At 42.9% G+C, this 20,435-nt stretch overlaps 1 protein-coding gene across 1 annotated transcript; it reads right to left on the reverse strand.

The window, feature by feature from the left end:
* Positions 1 to 3,142: 3,142 nt before the first annotated feature.
* Positions 3,143 to 19,565, reverse strand: Gde1 (glycerophosphodiester phosphodiesterase 1). Its single transcript, XM_076840013.1, has 6 exons — positions 19,176 to 19,565; positions 12,725 to 12,900; positions 10,404 to 10,509; positions 7,676 to 7,768; positions 6,805 to 7,016; positions 3,143 to 4,992 (listed from the first exon to the last, which is right to left on the reverse strand). Exons 1-6 carry the CDS (start codon positions 19,434 to 19,436, stop codon positions 4,845 to 4,847), a joined length of 996 nt encoding a protein of 331 aa, XP_076696128.1. The 5' UTR covers positions 19,437 to 19,565; the 3' UTR covers positions 3,143 to 4,844.
* Between the last annotated feature and the right edge of the window lie 870 nt (positions 19,566 to 20,435).

Consider the following 20,435-nt stretch of genomic DNA (forward strand, 5'->3'; position numbering starts at 1 on the left):
CGATCGTCCTAAAGAGACACCCATCAAATGAAGAAAGAAGATAAAAGGGGGAACACTTCTTCCATGATACCTGGGCCTCTAGGAAGAGGAAGCCACACCTTAAGCAGGAACCGGAACTGACCCTCAGTGTAAATGCCAAAGTCAAATTGGGCCGCCTCTGCCACTTTTGGAACCCAACTGTTGATTTTTCAAGGTGGCCTACTCCAGGATTTCCCAGTAAAGACTGTTGTGATATTGAAATTACCCCACAAAACCATGGTGAGAGATAATCTGGGAATAGTCCATTTTGTCTCCAAGAATTCTTGTTTGTTTGAACGATTGGTCCTTAGGAATCTCTCTTCCCAGAGTTCCCAGGACCTGGCAAAGGTTTACAAACTGGTGCTAAGAAAAGTGGTCCAGATTGAATAAAAACGTGATACTCAATCAGGGATACAAAGCGTTTGAATTGTGTAACTTGCATTTGTTGGTGATTTAGAATTAAAACATCCCCCATGTGACCCAAAGGTGCAATGAAGTCTTATCTCTGAAATTTTATTGCATATCAAGTATAAGAGCTTTGGGGTTAGACCAGGGTAGGGAAGATAGGGGAGAAAAGTTGTCCCCTAAGGTTTTACACATGATCATCAGAATCTTAGGCTGCACCAATCATAAAACTAGTAGTGGTGTAGGGTGCATGTGTGTGCATATGAAATGAATGTGTGTGTGTATGGTGGTTTTTTTTTTTTTTTTTTTTTTAGATTTGCCAAATGATTGACAAGGAGAAGGGTTCGGGGCTGGGGCTGGGGCTCAGCAGTAGTGCACTTGCCTGGTACGTGTGAGGCACACACTGTGTATAAATAAATAAAGATCTATCAACTAGAAGAATGTTCAAAAAATTAAAAATAAAACTGAAAGGTTCACTAGGTTTCACCTCCACTTTCCAATAGTACCATGGGCCAGGTACGGTAGCACATGCCTATAATCCCAGTGGCTTGGGAGGCTGAGGCAGGAGGATCATGAGTTCAAAGCCAGACCAAGCAAAGTGAGGTACTAAGCAACTCAGGGAGACCCTGTCTCTAAATATAAAATAGGTCTGGGGATGTGGCTCAGTGATGGAGTGCTCGTGAGTTCAATCCCTGGTACCCACTCCCCTCTGGGGGGCCGGGTGAAGACCAATAACACCATGAACTACAGACCAAGCCTTCAATACATGAGACTGTGGGGGTGCTTGATTCTAATCATAGTGCTTTCTGTGGCCATTTAACTAGAGAACCTCTGTGGTTTTTAGGATGAATAGGGAGAGCTTCTTTTGAGTTTATGCAGGATCTGATCCTTCAAGTGGCTGCCGTGAAAACCAGTTCATTTCTTATGAGGCAATGAGACATCGTGTGTGAAGTTCAATTATGAGGAGTGACTGAAGTAGCGAACAACTTGCATAGTTTTTATAATCTTTGAATTGATGACAAGTGTTAAGAATTAAGCTCATGCCAAATCAACGTTACATTCTTATGCCACTTCTTGAGGAGGAAGTTCCAATTTGAAACTGTATCATTTCCTTCAAAAGGAAGGCCAGTGCTTAAAAAAAGATGGGTGATATCTTAGAAAAAAGAATTGATAGGCATTATCTTTTAGTATTGGCAGCATTTAAGAGTACCTCCCTAATTTTTTAAAATTTGGACTTTTCCATAGCATTTATACATCTGATCAACTGCTAGACAGAACCAAAGACAGGTGCTCAGGTGTGGACACAAAAGTTCTGAATATGACTAGCGCCTTAGCTGGCACATGGCTCATGCCTATAATCCCAGTGACTCAGGAGGCCGAGGCAAGGAAGATTGCAAGTTCAAGTCCAGCCTCAGCAATTTAGTGAGACCCTGCCTACAAATAAATAAATAAATTTTTAAAAAGGGCTGGGGATGTAGCTCAGTGGTAAAGCACCCCTGGGTTAAATCCCCTGTATCAAAAAGAAAAAGTAATGCCTTATACCCGTATTGTGTCAGGGTTCCTCCAAAACACCAGTGTGCGTCTTCCAACTTGGAGACCTCATTCTCAGGCAAGTCTTAATCTGTGAGGTTGGGGATGGGGTCCGAGTCTGCATCTCTAACAAGTGCTATGGGTCTGAGGACCTCGCTCTGAGTTGTGCACATCTTTTTTTTTTCTTTATCTTCCTAGTAGTTGTGTTCTGCCAACATGTTTTTCAAAAACACTTCTGCTTACTTTTTCGCTTGAACCTCATCACATTGTCGCTAGGAGGCAACGGACCGGACCAGGGCTGTGATTAGCATTTGACAGATGAGAACTTGGGCACACACACGGGGAAGTGCTGTGTCTAAGGTCTCACAGCTAGTTAGTGACAGAATGGAGGACTCGCTTGGATGGGTTTCTCTAGCTCCATGGTTCCCAGACTTGAGGGACCCTGGGAGAGAAGCTTACTAAAACACTAACCACCGGGCCACAAGCAGAGTTTCTGATGCTGGGCTGGGATTTGAGAATTTGCATTTCTAACAACCCTCCGCCCACCGACCAACATTGAATATTTTATCCCAGCTGATTCCCAACCTCTTCAGTGTTGTACTATTAAATTTTGAGTAGAAGAAATGGGGTCACTAGTCTTCAGTAACTTTGACCAAAGAAGTCCCATAACCTCACCCAGACGTGATCATCGGTCTCTGCGAGCAAGGGTCTCAGTGGTTGTTTGGAGCATGTCCATAACCCACACCCTGTCCTCGAAGCTCTGGTTTACCATCTTGTTGAAGCCCATTCCCAATTTAGGAAATTGGTAGGTGTAGCTTCACTGAGAAATTTGTATCTATTAAAAATACGTCTGTGTGGGACAAATTCTTGCTGAAAAAATTGCAGACACCAATCACCACATATGAATATGATTACTGTACAATGAAGTAGTAGATTTCACAAGCTGCTGTTTTTGTTAGGTACTTCTGCAGCATCCTGGGGCTTACCAGGCAGTCCAATGAGCAGCAGAGGATATGAGCTTCACCTGCATTGATTTTCTCTTGGAAAGAATACTACCATGTTTTTGGCCGGCCCATCCTTGATTATACTGAACCATGAATCTTATCTACAACCCTGAATTTTTGTCTCACTCTATAACTATTCCCAGTTTCCCTGAGGAAGCTTCCACTTGGATATACTCCATAACACATTCCTTCAACAAACGTTTATTGAGCATTTATTATATGACTGACCCTATAAGAGGTGCTGGCAATGATTTAAGATATTTTTCAGTATTGAGTCCCTGCTATGAGCCAGAGATGTTAATAAACAAGGGGTAAGAATGTGAGCTCTGGCCAGGTGCAGTGGCACATGCCCGTAACCCCAGCCATTTGGGAGGCTGAGACAGGAGGATCACAAGTTCAAAGCCAACCTCAGCAACTTCGTGAGACCCTAAGCAACTTAGACCCTGTCTCAAAAAAAAAAAGTGATTTCTGGAATTAGATCATCTGGGTTTGAGTCCCGATATTCATCACTGCTCTCTGTGACTTTAGGCAAGTTACTGAACTTCCCTGTGCTCTGGTTTCTTTTACTGTGAAATGTGATTATAATGATACCTACAGGTCAGTTTCGTTGCCAAGAGTGAATACACAGGAAACACTTGAAACAGATCCAATACATGGTAGGCAGTCAGTGGTAATTAAAAAGCATTTACATGCACTCATTTAATCATGAGGAGGAACTCTACATACCCCCTATGTTACAGATGAATTAACCTGCCCCACATCAGACTTGGCTTTCTCTGATCATAAATTCTATTATTTTTTAACTCTGTATTAAGCCTGCCAAGGAAGTGTTTAGCAGTACTTATTAATGTCTTCATTGTTTATTCAAATCCCTGGATATTCTTGTGGGAAAGAGCTGTGACCTAGAGTCAGACCTCCCTGGATTTGAACCCCCAACTGAACTGTGGACTCGGAGACCTTGGGAAAGTGCCTCAGTTTCCTCATCAGTAAAATGAGAATAACAACACTTCTATAATCTTTTTGAGGGTTCAATGTTAGGCATGTTAAAACCCTGGCACTGTTCCTGGCCTATAATAAACAAGAAATTTTGGTTATCATGAGATGGAGCTTGGCTACATCACCAGCTGTGAGGTTCTGAGGCTGCCCTCCTTGTGCACGAATTTTGGTATTTTCATTTGTGAAATACGGATAAGCCTAGAGGTTCCTGGGAGCTGCCTCCTGCACCTCCACAGCGCACCTCTGCCCTCTGGTGGCTTGCAGCTCTCATTCAAGATGCTGTCAGATTCCTCCCGTTGGTTCCAAGGCTTCTCTCCCTGTGGCTGCTGCTCACTGAAGCCTCACCTGAGCGGTTTCCCCAAGTTCCTTAGGGCCTCAGAATGTGATGCTGGCTACACAGTTTTCCTCTTGTGCTCCTTTAATGACTTTATTAGTATGGTCACAAGTTTGACATCTATAGCACACTGTTAACAGAGCTGAATACAAATATTTCAAGTAAGTAAATTACTTAGATGTGGCAAGTTTTAAAATGTCAACTCCAAGTGATCATGCAAGTCCCATGCACTACGTCTGAATCCCGACCGCACAACTCGTCTTGTGCTTATCCTGACTGGGTCTGGGTGTGGGCCTCAGCTGGGTCGGGGCGGGGCTGCTGTGCCTTTTTTCAGATCCAGATTTTCAAGAGCGACAGTGTTGAACTTGGGCATTCCATGGAGCATGGCAACACCAGGGTTTAATTTGTTCAGGTAAATATGTAATCACCCACTATTGCTTGCCCTGTTGCTTGGCCACCTGATCCCCCAGGGCTTGGGCTAGCACAAAGGGTATTTGGATCTCCCTGCATGAGGCCGACAGGCAGTTTCTGAACCTGTGTTTCCCCAGGATAAAAGTCTAGACCTGCGGGGGACAGTCTTCCAACATGCTGTCGGTGATGTAGCTGGAACCAAGGTGGGATTCGTAGTAATTTTTTTCATCAAAGGTATTGACAGTCCAACCAACGACCTGGATTCCTTTAGCTGACCACTTCCTCAAATAGTCCCTGAAGAACAAGAAAAACCAATCCTGTTAGACATTCACTGAGTGCAAACAGCCCAGAGAGAACTGCTGGCTGGCTCTGCACTTCCACCGCTACAGGGGCCCACTGAGGACTCCCCCTTCCCAACAAATGCTCTCGACACAGCCACCGCAGGCCAGATGGGCATGGTCCCTGCCTCATCTCATGCCACCCTGCCTGTCTTTTCTGTATTGCAAAATATCGCTTCCCTCTCAGTTCCTGGAAGACTGTGCTTCTCCTGCCCAGTCCCGCTCACCCAGCAGCTCTTAGCTTAGCCAGGCTGCACCCTGAGATAGAAGCTTTTCCTCCTTCTTTTCTTCTTTTCGTTTTGTGAACATAACTTTGTTTCCTCCCCACTCCTCATTTTAATGACTAACTATAGAATTATTTAAAATGCATGGACTTTTCTCTGTGGAAAGGTCACAGTGAAAAAGGTAACGGTCAAAAAAAGATAAAGCTGGCTTGGGAGGCTGAGGCAGGAGGATCGTGAGTTCAAAGCCAGACCCAGCAACAGCAAGGCGCTAAGCAACTCAGTGAGACCCTGTCTCTAAATAAAATACAAAATAGGGCTGGGGACATGGCTCAATGGTTAAGCGCCCCTGAGTTCAATCCCTGGAGCCACTCTCTACCAAAAAAAAGAAAGAGCTAAAGCAGAGACTGGCTTTGATGAAAACCAGGCAGCAGACCTTCAAATAGCAGTTTTCCCCCAGCACCCACCTGCCCAAGACCAAGATAACAACCCCACAAAGACCCTGTGTAAATCCCTCAGCGGCTCCATGGGAGGTGGACACAGGTGTGACCATCTACCCTCCAGCATGCCAGCTTGTTGGGGTTTTGTTTTAGTTTTAGGTGGACACAATATCTTTATTTTACATTTACGTGGTGCTGAGGATCATCGAACCCAGCGCCTTGTGCATGCCAGGCAAGTGCGCTACTGCTGAGCCCCAGCCCCAGCCCCAGCTTGTTGTTAATAAGAGACCAGGGCTTTGTTTCTTCACTGCGTCTTCAGTTTCTTAATAGAGCTCCTTGAATACTCCAGGCAATAACCACATATTGATTGAACACTGCATGCTTAAACCACACGACCCTTACAACTCTAACTAGGAGAGACACAGCTCGAAAACTGCCAAAAGAAAGACTCCGAGACTGCTGGCCGTTTAGGTAACAGTCTCTTGGCAGAGATGGGGTGGAGCCTACAGGGTTTGAGGGAGCCTGAAAGACGGAGGGATAGGGCTGGGACTCACAGGATGTCTTTGCTATGGCTTTGCCCTGGATCCTGGATTCATTTTAACAGGGAGCCACTTCAGAAAACACGCAATCCCTTTTTTAACCACAGTTTTCATTTTTTTCTTTAAGATGCACTAAAAAGCCATGAGTATCTGGTCAACCTTTTTTTTTGGGGGGGGGGGCATAGCAGAGATTGAACTCAGAGACACTTTACCACTGAGCTACATCCAGAACTTCTTTAGTTATGATTTTGAGAAAAGGTCTTGCTAAGTTGCCTAGAGCCTTACTAAGTTGCTGAGGTTGGCTTTGAACTTGTGATCCTCCTGCCTCAACCTCCTGAATTGCTGGGGTTACAGACCTGTGCCACCATGTCCAGCTCGACCCGTTTTGAATGAGTGAGATATACCTGAACTTTTCCCTCCTGTGGAGCTGGTGGCCTCCCAGTTTCACAGAGATATAGTGGCCTGGTGGGTCCAAACCAATCCAGGATGTCCACTTCCTTAATCCTTCCATCCCAGAAAGAGCATTCAGGAAATGTGTCAGGAGAAGATAAAAAGCTTCCCAACTTACGGGGATACAAAATCCTTCTGCATGAGGAAAGCGGAAATCCCACACAGGTACCACAGGATGTTATGCATGCTCCAATCGAGCAAAATGTCCATTACTACAAACAGGAACTGCTTACAGACACCACTGTAGCGTGGTTTCCCATCCTCTGTGTGGCTCAGGCTCCAAGGTCTGTGAGTTAAAGCTGTTATTACATTCTGATCCGTTTGTCTCATCTGAAATGAATTTCGTAAAATAAAATAATTATGTCTTAAGTCTAAAACTTCTCAGTTTAAATTTAGCCAAAGTTCTCATTCTGATGAGGTGGCCAAGGTAGCCTGTCCACTTTCTAAGTTCTCTGTCATAAATCCTTTGAGGAAATGCACGTAAATGTACGCACTGGACGTGTAGAATACACAAGAGCCCTTTCACAAAGAACCGTAATCCTACCTTTACCATGAAAAATCACAATTGCAGGATAAATATTCAGAAGGTCACAAAAATAAGCTTTTAATGGATTCCTGATTCTCATTTCTGGCCAGAGATAATCAGAACTCAATTAGGATGGACCCATGGTCCATTAGCTCTGATCCTTTCTCCTGAGAAGAGTTGTGGGGAGGCGAGGTGGTGTGAGGAGAAGGGGGTTGTGAGGAGCGAATGGGGGAGCGAAGCGGGAAGAGAGTGGGTGGAGGCCTTCCCCTGTGCTCTCCAGCTCCCCTGCAGAATGCCTCACACAGTTTAAAGGCCTCTGTGACCAAGGAAGTTTGGGAACAGTGTTCCCAACAGCTGGAAGCCCTGGGCAGGCTGACGATGGCTTGCACCAGCCCAGGCTCTTCTCTGATTGTTGGATAATGCACTAACGCACGCTACGTACAAGAACAACTCGGAATTTTACCTTATAGATAACTTCTGGCAAGAATGAGGAGACCATACTATTATTATACAGTTGTGGATATTCCATATATATTTTCTTTAGAGCATCAGTGGCCTGTAAAATAGAGAGATTCATATATTTAAAATCTATTCAAATGTGACAGCCCAGTCAATCACCATCCATGTGTGAAGCACAGCCCTGCTGCATAAACGAGGAGTCTGCCAGTATCAAATGGAGATGCTCAAAGTGCTGGTTGCTTCTGCTCCCCACGCAAACAGACGCACACCCGTCAGACCAGGAAGCAGCCAGGGCGGCTGCTCTCCCTCTGGGTGGGAGGCTCGCCTCTGTGTCATGTTTTGGAAGGTGCCAGGTTGGAGGCTAGAGGGTGGAATCAAATTGTTAAAATCCTTTCCTTGTACCCTGTTTTCGGTACTAGGAACAGTCCTTTTTTTGGGGGGGAGGGGGGTGGTACCAGGGATTGAACTCGGGGCACTCCACTAAGCCACACCCCCAGCCCTATTTTGGATTTTATTTAGAGACAGGGCCTCACTGAGTTGCTTAGCGCCTTGCCTTTGCTGAGGCTGGCTTTGAACTCGCGACCCTCCTGTCTCAGCCTCCAGAGTCGCTGGGATTACAGGTGTGTGCTAGTGTGCCCAGCTAGGAACAGCCCTTTTATGTCCACAATTTAGCGCCCTCTGCCTCTTCTAGATGAAGTCTGAGCCAACAGCCTGGGAACTACAGAGAGTAGATCTGCTCAGTCAGGGGGCTGAGAGGACCTATCACCCATCACCACTATGGAGGGATGAGGGGGGACTGGGAACAGATGGAGGTATTCCAACCCCCCTAAATAGCAGAGGTTAAAAAAAAAAAAAAACTGCAGAAGTTTCTTTTTGTGGTAGTCTAGCTAATAAATGGGGAAGAAAGGATAGAATTTGGATACTGACATCACGTAGCCCCTAGGGTTACAAGGGCAGCTAACATGACCAGGGTCCACCAGGCTCACGGGAACAGCTGCTGCACCACAATGCTACATCCTGCTGATTTCTGGAATGCGGCACATGGCCACAGGGACTATAAGCAACAAATGTCTTCCCCTCAAAATGAAGAAAAAAGTATGCTCATTCACATCATGCCTCTCCCTCACTAACGAACCCAAGCGCGAGCTGCAGGACCAGAGTTGGTTTCCTGCTTTGAACTAATACACGCTCTTTGCCTACTCTCCTCATTGACTGCTCTCTCCAACCCTATATGTAATTTCTTTTATTATTCCCATTTGTCCATGAGGAAACTGAAGCTGTCAAGGCTGAAGTTACCCTGCAGCAAGTACACAGCTTGCTACAGGGCCCCAAAGCCATGATCTTGGCTACTAGGTTTCACCAGTAGCAACTTCCTACCAATTTGGTGATCGAGATCACTGTGTTCTAACCAGTCCTGGTGAACACTGTGAGCACTCATCCAGAAAACTCAAGTAGGTGGATGTTTTTCTAAAATTTTCTTCTTAATTTTCAATTATTTATTTTTTATTATGTCAGAGAATAAGCATGGAGATAAGTTCGCTCTGGCTAAAATGTGGGACCTACTGGGTTGCCAAATGTGGACAACACCAAAAATAAAGCCTGATGTGCTCATTAAAGACACATGTTCCTTGAGGTTAGGGGCCAGCGTGCTTAGCATGTGGGAGGCCCGGCATTCAATCCCCAGCGCCAAAAAAAGACTTTCCCAATTCCACACAAGACACTTTCAGAATCCCTTCTGTAGATGGGTGGCCCAGTCTAGTTTTCAATAGGTATTCGAGCTGATCCTGACACAGATCAACTTGGAAACTTGGACGTACACAAGTATAAGTTTATCAGAATAGTAAATTAGTTATAACACTTTCCTTTTTCTTCAAAAATAGGAGTTTACTGTAATCTACACCTTTGCTCATATTTTAGGCTTTAATACCTAGTTTATTTCCTGAGACTAGAAAAAAATTTTTTTTTGCATAATCAGAACTCTACATCAGTTGATGACCATTATTGATTATAAATATTGCTAAGGGAAAAATACTCAAGTTGCTGAAATGGGGAAAAAGTATATATATTTGAAAAGTTAGTTGAGAACAAATGTAATTAGAATCATATTTTCATTGATTTCTATTGCAATATATTTTTTATGAGTAGAAGCATATATTTTCTAATTATAAAAAAAATTTATTTAGGAATGTCATACACATTTGAAGAAAATGTGGTAATTTTCTGAAAGATTCAGAATAAAGGTATTGTGTCCAACTACAACTAAAAAAAAAAGCTTATGGTAGCTAACAGAATATGTTCCTTTTACATAGATGTGTCCCTCTGTATCATTTCTGTTGTGTACAGTTTTGACAAAACTGTAATGTTTTGTCAAAACTGAAATGATACAGAGGGACACATCTATGTAAAGGGAACGTATTCTGTTAGCTACCATAAGCTTTAAACTCAGGAGTTTATTTCCATTAAGCAAATATGATTTGTAAAAAATGAGAAAAAAGAATAACAAAATAAATAGCTAATTTTGGAAATGCCTAGCAATTAAATGTTTTTTTTTAATATTTATTTTTTTTAGTTGTAGTTGGACACAATACCTTTATTCTATTCATTTATTTTTATGTGGTGCTGAGGATTGAACCCAGGGCCCTGCGCATGCTAGGCAAGCGCTCTACCGCTGAACCACAATCCCAGCCCCTTAACTGTGTTTTTAACAAGGAAAAGTCCATGAATAAACATACCATACTGGCATGGCCTTTGACATCAAAGAAGATTGTGAGGTTGTAGTGCAGGCACTCAGCCACGGCTTCCCTCAAGGTAGGGATCTTTTCATTAGGGAAATCATTCCTGAGAGAAAGGGAAGAGGATCCAGCATTGCAGGAAGAGAAGGAGAGGAACAGCCATTTTGCAAATGTCTCTCAAACAAAAGGAAAGAGCGCCCCCCTCCCCAGCTTCCCCTCAGAGCCAAGGGTGATTCATTGCAGTTACTTGAACCAAGTTTCGGATATTCTTGATCAACTAACAGCAACAAAAATTATTTAATATTTAGGAAACACTAAATTTCTACTGTAACTCTACTTGTCAAAGGAGAGCTCAGGGATTTAATTTTAAGTAAATCTCCCTAATAGAACCTTATGCAGAAGAAATTCTTGAAAATACATAAATCTATTAACTATACTACTTACTGTACATTTAGTCAACTGAAACTGTTTAAAATAATTTTGTAATACATGATTTTCTGATACAGAAAATTAAGATTAAGAGCCCGACATATAAGAAATTGGCTCTTCCTCTCATTTCACTCTACATACTTTAACTCTCTCTAGTTCAGAAAGATAGATTTGAATTTGTTGTTTCTTAGGCCAGTCTTTGATTCCATGCCCACCTCTCAGGACATACACACTGAGTTTGATTCTAGAGAAGAAACCTATGTTTCCTGGAGGTCCACAAGCTAATGATTTCATCTGGAGTCAAAGAAAATGCAACCTGCTCTAGTTGTGGATCCAAGATTGGTTGTTTTGAAGATAACAAGATAGTATATTGACTTTGATATGATACCTTCTTAAATGACTTTTAAAGGTGATGCTGACCCTAAGCTATTTTTTGCTTTGAAACTGACATCTGATTAGCTTCAGTGTTGTTAAACTATTAAAAACACCCTTCCCTTTACACAAAGCAGAGCAATAAAATATTGGGTAACAGTAAAGAGCAATTCTAGCGGCCTGGATTCTGCATGTTCAGATGTGATCAATATTCTTTCCAGCTTACACTATGATTTTCTTTAGCTGCCTTTAGCTTCTTTCTGGTCCTAGAAAAATAAGGTCAGAATCACCTTTTATGGAGGACTATAAATTCCTCAGTTGATAGATCAAATACTCAATATTCAAGGAGTATTGATCATCCTCCAAGAATTGGTATTATATGTAAATCAGCGAGCATACATTTTTCATTATTACAAAGAAGACAAGAGGAAGAATTTAAATAACCACATTCTAAAGTAAATTACCCAGTATTACGACTCTAAGGATAGGTGAAACTGTTAATAGAGGGAAGGTTACAGGCTTGTGTGACTTAAGAAGTGCTTCATTGAAGTTAATAATTGACGGATGTGGATGTATCTCCCCCAGGAATATTCCAAATATAGTAGTTTATTTGACCACAGAGCTGTTTACTTGTAGAAACTTACAGGACTAGATCTGATATATGTGCTTTTGGAAGCTATGAACTTAAATGTACCAGAAGGGGATCAGATTAAACATCTGAAAGTACTTTCAGCCTTATGGGGTTGAGAAACTGGGGGGCAACCAGAAATGACACAGTATGGCAGATTCTTCTTGGACTGGAAATTGAGATAGGCAGACTCTAGTCTTGGCTTCTTTATGAATTAGTTATTTGCCCTTGAGTAAGCCATTTAACTTTTCTGGGATTATCTCTAAGAGCAGGATTAATCTAGACCTCTGACTCTTTTAAGTTTAAATTTATGCCTTAATTGAAAAATTCGTTTCTCAGCTGTAGTAGCCACATGTGGCTACTATATTGGACAAAGTCAATACAGAATACTTTCATTGTTTGCAGAAAGTTCTAAACAGCCCTATTTTGGATGATTTCTAGGATACGTTTTATACCTTAAATTTTATGATACCTCAGGGGTTGCTTATAAGGATCTGAAGATTTTAAAGGGCTAGGTCAAATAGGGATGTTATTTGAAAGTCGGAGAGCACATGATTTGTTCCCTGGTACACTTGGAGACAAGGAGACTGACAAGCAACTTCTTTCAGCCTCATGATTCTGTGATTAAAGTCACAGTACAAACTGTTGTTAGTGACTAAACTGAGTATTATCTTGAGAGTAATTCCAAGGTCAAATTTGGCCTCAGTGGGAAAGATTAAAAATATACATGACTTATTTCTGTTGTTCCTGGTGCCTGCTTATTGCTTGGGAAACCTGAATACAGTTCAAAACAAAACAACTCTCCTGAATAGAAGATGCAATTAGGAAGTGCCAGTGTCTAGCTGTGCTCTCCAACAAAGGACAGAAGAGTAAGTGACAATAAATTACTTACCTAAGTCTATGGTTGGCTGCAGGGTTAAGTTTCCTAATTTGTTCAAACGTCAAATCACACAATCGGCCAGTCCCATCTGTCGTCCGATCCACAGTGTTGTCGTGCATCAGGACAGGAATCCCGTCGGAGGTGAACTCAATGTCCAGCTCCACACCTGTCGCTCCATTCTTAGCTGCCTTAACGAAAACATCAACAATGTCAACGTCCAGTGCTTGCGGACATCACTTTGCACAACTCACAAGACCATCAGGGCTGGCTAAATGGATGGTCGTCCTTGCTTACTCCTGTCCCTTCCCCTTCCAAAGGGCAGCCCGGGCTCATTTCTGTTTTCTGGGATGCTAACCTCACCTCGACTCTTACACTAAGGGGTTCCTGAAAAACAACAACAACAACAACAAAACCTCACTTTCCCCACTCTTCCTACTGTCACAGTGACAGATGGGGAGACTTGGGACAAGTTTTCCTTGGATGCTTTTAACTACTGGGTCATCAATGGCTTAAAATATTTAAACAAATTCCACTGTTTACCTACACACTCTGCTGGTACAGTACTGAGCACTCCCCTGTGCTTGTCTTTAGTCAGATATCTCACTACTGTGGCCTCAACAAGATGAGTCAGGTTTTTGGTGGCTTAACTCCATCCTTGATAAGAGGAACACCAAGCCTGCATCTGGAGGAAACTACATCTTAACTTATGTCTGCAGCACTGGCTTTCGGTAAGTCTGATAAAGTATATCAGCATTTATCCAAAGAGAGAATTTAGGGCCAGAACTGCAGCTCAGTGGTAGAGCATTTGCCTAACATGCATAAGGCCCTCGGTTCAATCCTTGGCACCACAAAAATAAATAAGTTTAAACACATAAAAAAGAATTTGGATATTAAATTTGAGACACACTATCTAATGTTTGCTTCCCTGGCTTCCTCATAATAAAAATGTGAAATGTTTTCATTAAAAAAAAAAAAAAAATCAAGATTTTAAAAATAAATAAGTTTTACAAATCAAGATTTTTTTCATTAAAAAAAGTAGTTAAGGGGCTTGGGATGTGGCTCAAGTGGTAGCGCGCTCGCCTGGAATGCGTGCGGCCCGGGTTCGATCCTCAGCACCACATACAAACAAAGATGTTGTGCCCGCCGATAACTAAAAAATAAATATTAAAAAAAAAAAAAGTAGTTAAGTGTGGGGGGCTGCCCTGCCTGTGAGCTCGGCATCCCCTCTCAGTCTTGAGTAAAGGGGGTGTCACTCTGGCATCACTGTGAGAAGCAAGTGGCCTTCACCTTCACTGCACAGAGAAGTCTGCTTCAGCTCTGGACTTGGGCCTTACCCAGCGGGACTGGGCAACCCCCCTTGAAAACTTATCCCCTGCCTTATTTGGTGTAGAATATTCTATCGAAAATCCTTTGTTGTCTTTTCCCTATAAATAAAGCGATTCTGGGTACACATGCTCTCTTGCCTTCCAGGGTAGAAGAGGACCCTTGAGGTCGCAGAGCAGTCCCGTCCTCAATGGGAAAATTACTTCAGTGTCCTGTGCTTTTTTGCTGTTTCTTAGCTTAATGTTGCAGCCAGCTCTTTTGAACCTAGCTCATCTGGTCAGCGCCGTCGGTGGTGAGATTTAAGTCAGAGTTTACTGTACACATACATAGTTTATGTACAAATGTTAAAGGAAAAATAAAAAAATGATAGCTATGATTTATTAGGCCCATCCCCCCTTTGTGATACTGGGGATCAAACCCAGGGCCTCACGTGTGCTGGGCCAGTGTTCTACCCCTGAGCCACACCTCCAGCCTTTATTGAGCCAGGTACTATTCTAAGTGCTTTAAATGTATTAGCTCATTTGATCCTCAAAACCCAGCATTTCACAGATGAGGAAACTGAGACAAAGAAAGATTCAGAAATCTGCACAGGTAACTGGCTGGAATGTGGCTGAGGCCGCACTCTGGCCCAGTAGGCCTTTTTACCAATATCACAGATAAGAGCTAAATTTCTCCTCTCCACTCTCCTCCCTTCCTTTTCAGAAGTAACAATTATCTTAAGTTGGTATGTATCATTCTTAATCACTCCCTTTGTATATTTTATACAAAGTATCTTTGTGTATTTACTAGATACTTAAGAGCCCATAAACACCAGGCAGCACTGAGCCAATACACAGTAAACCTTCCATGAGTAGCTACTGCTATTTACTGTGACCTCTTAAACAAGGTTTTAAAAGAAATTTGGACAAATTTATCAAACATGTTCTTTACAGATTCTTCTACCTTATTTAAACTTTTTTTCTATCCCCACGTTATAGATTCTTCTAAGCTTCAAAATTAGATTTTTCACATACATGTCTTTTCTGAGTTTATTAAAAACCAAAACAAAAGCTCAATAAAAGAAATATCACATTAGAGTTTCTGAGACCAGAACTTTCTAATGACTACATTTAACTTTTTTTTTTTAACCAATACTTTTGTTATTCCAGTTAAACAGATAAAATGATGAACACTTGGCTCTAAGTCACATATTAATAATACTTCATTCTCATCTTTTTATTTATCTAGAGAAATTTATATTTTCATTATTTTTTCTTTTAGCCATACAAATTTCACATAAACTAGTGTTACACTGTATAGTTCAATTATAATACACTAATAATAGTGGCTGCTTTGAGGCAGAGGCAGGGGAGGGCATAGACTTCGCAGGGGGCACAAAGGAGTATTTTGGAAAATGGATTAAAGGGATGATTGATTACTAGGGTATAGATACTTATCAAAATCTACCAAATGGTATACTTTTATTGTATATAAATTACACTTTAATAAAGCATGTTCATTACATTCAAATGGCTATTAAAATTTTCACTGTTTCATTACAAAGTACCTTTTAAATATTCATCCCTCTAACTTAATACACAGAAATAATTTACTCAGTGCTTTTGACAGTGGAGGAAATCCTAGATTCTACTACCAGAAATAAAAAGTGGAACAGTTTTTTTTCCACAAAGATTTCTCAATCTGATCAAGTTCAGAGTTGCTAGCCTTTATTTCTTAACTTTGAAAATTTTTTTACGTACCTTATAATTCACCCATTTAAAGTGCACAATTCAATTTTTTTAAGTGTATTTGCAGAGTTGTACAACCATTATTTATCATGATAATTTTTAAACATTTTCATTGCTTTCAAAAAGAAACTCCAAACCCATGAGCAGTTAGTCTGAATGTCTCCTATCATCCACCACTGAGCAACTGATTTGCCCCCTGTCTCCATAGATGTGACATTAGGGACACTTTATTTAATTGAATTCTATAATATGTAGGCTTTTTTTTTTTTTTTTTTAACTGAAGATTGAACCTACAGGCACTTAAACACTGAGCCCCGTCCCCAACCCCTTTTTTATATTTTATTTAGAGACAGGGTCTCACTGAGTTGCTTAGGGCCTTGCTACATTGCTGAGGCTGGCTTTGAACTTGAGATCCTCCTGCCTCAGCCTCCCTATGAAGATCGGATGCTGGTATGAAAGAATGATGCCTGGGCCTCACTGGCCATCTGGTAACTAGAATGAGAGCTAGAAAATATGCTGCAGAACCAGATGTTCCATGATCACAAACCAAACAGCTGTGTTTGCTATATTAACCCCCCGAAGACCATCCCTTCTACACACATCTCTTGTTATATGAGACAGTAAGTCCCCTTATTGTTAGGAAGTTTGGGGCTGGGAGTGTAGCACAGTGTTAGGACACTTGCCTTCTACGTATAAGGCCCTGGGTTCTATACCCAGCCACCACACACACACACACACACACACACACACACACACACACAAGGATTTTATCTAATTGCAAGAGGAAACCACTGGATGATTTTTAACAAAGATAGGTCATAATCTGATTTATACTTTTAAAGTTGCATTTTGGCCCCCATGTGGAGAATGGACTGTGGGTATAATCTCACTCCTCTGCCACTGATTTTAAATAGTGTTTCTGTTATTTGGAATATACTCATTTCACATTTATGAAGTTTCCTTTCTATATCTAGTTTATGACCTATTAAATTCCAGCACTATCAGAATATCTGATTTTTCATATAGTAAAATATTTCAGAATATAAATTATGAGCTGCAAATATACAAAGAGATGAAGAACAGAAGAACAAAAAGCAAATTTCAAGGGACATAAGCTGTATATTTCTTTTTAAGTCAATACAGAGGACACAGTTTCATCTTTTATAGTCTTCATTTGGCAGTTAAATATTGTTACGACTAAAAAGTTCTTTGATAATGACCTTATACCCTAGCAAGCTGAATTACCACATCTCATTTCCTCTTAAGACCAGCAATCAATTTGGCAAAATGTTTATTGTCATTATAATATTACATAAAGATGTGCTCAACATAGACATATAAGACATGAATAGAATTCAGCTGTGATTCTCTTGCAACACAACAGGATATGGAACCCTGTGTTTGTATGTGTATTTCACAAACTCGCTTCCTTGTTCATTTAATATGACTGACATACAGGCAAACACATTCTTGACCACACCACCACATCCACCAGTAAACACTTATGAATGCCTTCTGTACTCAGTTAATACTGAGATAGCCTTTAATACAACTTATGGAAAGTTAAGGTGAAATGGAAGCCAATGAAAATTATGTGTTTTTTTCTTCCGTTGTAATTTATCATTTTTCTTTTCACAACAATATACCCCCTCCAATATTACTTCACTGACCTTTTTGAGTTTATGTACATTCATCAATATCTTTAGATTTACTTTTAAACAAGAGGCTGCAAAAGCTGCCCTCACTGTCTCCCATCAGAAAGAAAGAAGCCAGGGGAGAGACACATGAGAGAAGTTTAACTTGATTATACACAAAAACTCAGATGCCCTCTACTAACGCAGAGGTTGCCCCTCTTCAGACTTATTATTATTATTTTTTAACCTTTGCTCCGTTTTAAAGAATCAAGTCATCTTGGATTCTAGGCATCAATACCTTACATTAGTGGAAGTCTTACTAGGCCTTACCGTATGTGGATTAGCTCACTGAATCCTCAGATCCTACTTGGTAGACACCATTATTACTCCCATTTAACAGATGGAGAAACTGAGGTCTGCCCCAGGGTGCCTGTTTGTTGCTCCCTAGTCACCACCCATGGGCGATAAGTAACCTGCTCATTACACAACAGTTTCTGACTCTAGCTGGATGAAGAAGGCCTGTCAGAAAGTCCATGCCTTACCTCCTGGAGCACATTCTAATCTACGACAGAGAACACTGGGACTTGGAATCAGAAGGCTGAATTCTAGAAGGAGCTGTGTGTTTGAGACAGTTTTCCCACCTCTTCAGTGTTAAAATAATGTCTCAAAGAAATAAGAAGATCAGATATACACTTGTCCCTTGGTATGGGGGAATTCATTCTAGGACTGCCCAGAGATATATCTGCATATGTCCTACAGATGTTCTCCCAAATACTTTAAATCATCTCTAAATTGCTTATGATACGTGATGCAACCTAAAAGTTATGTAAATGGTTATAATCTAATGCTCACTACAGATGCAAAAAAAAAAAAAAATTGTTTTTGAATCCAGGGATTCAAAACCCACAAATATGAGTACAGACTGCATTTACACAGATGCAAAAGTGCTTAATCCACTGAAAAATCCCTTTTATTATGAAATTAGGAGATTGCCAAGATCTGGGAGCTATCATGATTCTCAGGAGTGCCTTGTGGGAAAGGGAAGCAAAAATTGATGGGGAGTCCAGATGCCAAGTTGGTGTGACTGTAAATATGTGTGTCTGGAGAGAAAGGTGATAAGGAAAATGACCCAGGTTAATTTAGGGGCCAAGCAAAGACATCCCTTAGAAGAGTGATCCACTTAGATTAGCCTCATAGATCAAGATCCTATTAGACCTGGTCCATTTCCTCCTTCAATTCACGCAACGGATTTCGTTGTTCCTTTAAGTCAGACCACAGACTGGCGCCTCTGTCACTTTAACATTCCAATGTCATTCTCATCTCAGGACCTTTACACTGCGATTTCCTTTTCTTGGAGCACATTATTTCCACCCCCCTTGGCTGGTTCTTTCTCCTGGTTCTGGATTCAGTTCAACTATCACTTCTTTTTGAGAGGATTTCTCGAATACTCCCTCCCAGTCATTCTCTAATCTCATCACACTGCTACTTAATTGCACTTTTTCACTCTCTTAAAGTATCTCCTGTGTGAGTCTTTTCCCCCCACGCCGATAGAAGCCCAGGGAAAGCGGGGACCCTTTCCGCGGGGCGCGCAGGGGCCAGGTAAATAACTGCTGGGTTCGGTGAAGACCCGGGGCCCGAGGCTGCCCGGCGTGGGGAGGGTCCAGGGGCGCTGCAATGCAACCGGGGTGGGCGACCGGGAGAAGACCCCGGGGAGCTCGCAAGGACAAGGGCAGGCCGGGCTCCAGGAGGGCCGAGGGGCGCGAGGCGTGGGGGGCTCACCTGCCGAATGGCCGCCAGCGTGTTCTCGGGCGCGTCGTGGCTGCCGCCGCGGTGGGCGATGGCGGAGATGCGGTCCCGGGGCTTGAGCACCTGCAGGGCCCTGTCGGACGGCACCTGCTCAAAGCTGAAGAAGCGCAGCAGGACGAAGAGGCTGCCGGTGAGGAGGCAGGCATTGAAGGGGCTGCGCGTCACCAGCAGCAGCAGCAGCAGCAGGAAGGAGAAGGGGCCCAGGAGGCCCCCCTGGTCCTCCCACAGCCACATGCCGGCGCCCGCACCGGCACGGACAGGAAGCCCGGACCCGCCGGGCTCCTGGAACCCGACGGCGAGAAGCGACCCGGAGAGGCCAAGGCACTGGCCGCAGCGAGCACCCTCCGACCGGACCAGCGCCGCACAATGGCGGCGGAAGACACCTCCAGGGAGGGAGCCCGCGGCCCAGCCAATCAGCGGCCGGGATCTCCAGCGCTAGGGGCGGAGCCGCTGCCATGGCAACGGGGCGGGCCCAGGCCCCAGGCTCAAGTTCCAAGCCGCCTTGGGCTCTCCCGGGTCCGGACTTGGGCTCCCCCCGCCCTCAGACACCTCAGGCGGGGAGGGGCGGGCGGGGGGAAGGCGGCCAAAGATCTTAGTCTGCCCTCCAGGAAAGCGAAGTTCTGGGAACCGTGAAGGGGCGGGACGCTGAGCATATTTTGAATTCGACATCTGTCAAACACGGGTCCACGTGCTGTGAACTGAACTGACAGGGTGCTCTGACTGGATGGGCACCCGCCGGGGTTGGGGGTAGGGGCGGGTGGCGAGAGGTAAAGGTGTCACCAAGTACAGCAAACACTTACCACGTTCCAGGTACTGTGCTAGCAAACACAGATGCATATCTCAAAGCTCTGGCCACGCCCTCAGTAAGTAGGTATTGTTATCTCAGTTGACTCATTTCGGTCGCCTCCAGCAGGATCTTCCAGAGTAGTAAGGAATGAAAGAGCAATACCTGGAAGGTATTTCAATAATTTCATTGTTTTAAGGTTGAGGAAACCGAGGAGAGGTAAAGGGAAGTTAATAGTTAATGGGCAGGTCAGGTCAGGTGTGTTATCAAGTCTTCCAGTGACTTGTGACCTTTCCACTCTTCCTCCTGCTCCTAATCTTACTCCCCTCGCCCCAACGGAAAGCTTAGGTACCCGGCCCTGACGCCAAGTGATCTCATTTGTGCCTCACAATCACACTTGTTAATAGGCACTTTTAAAATCCACATTTTTACATATGCAAAAATAGGTA

Source organism: Callospermophilus lateralis, chromosome 19 (genome assembly GCF_048772815.1).
Source record: "Callospermophilus lateralis isolate mCalLat2 chromosome 19, mCalLat2.hap1, whole genome shotgun sequence".
Lineage (NCBI taxonomy): Eukaryota > Metazoa > Chordata > Mammalia > Rodentia > Sciuridae > Callospermophilus > Callospermophilus lateralis.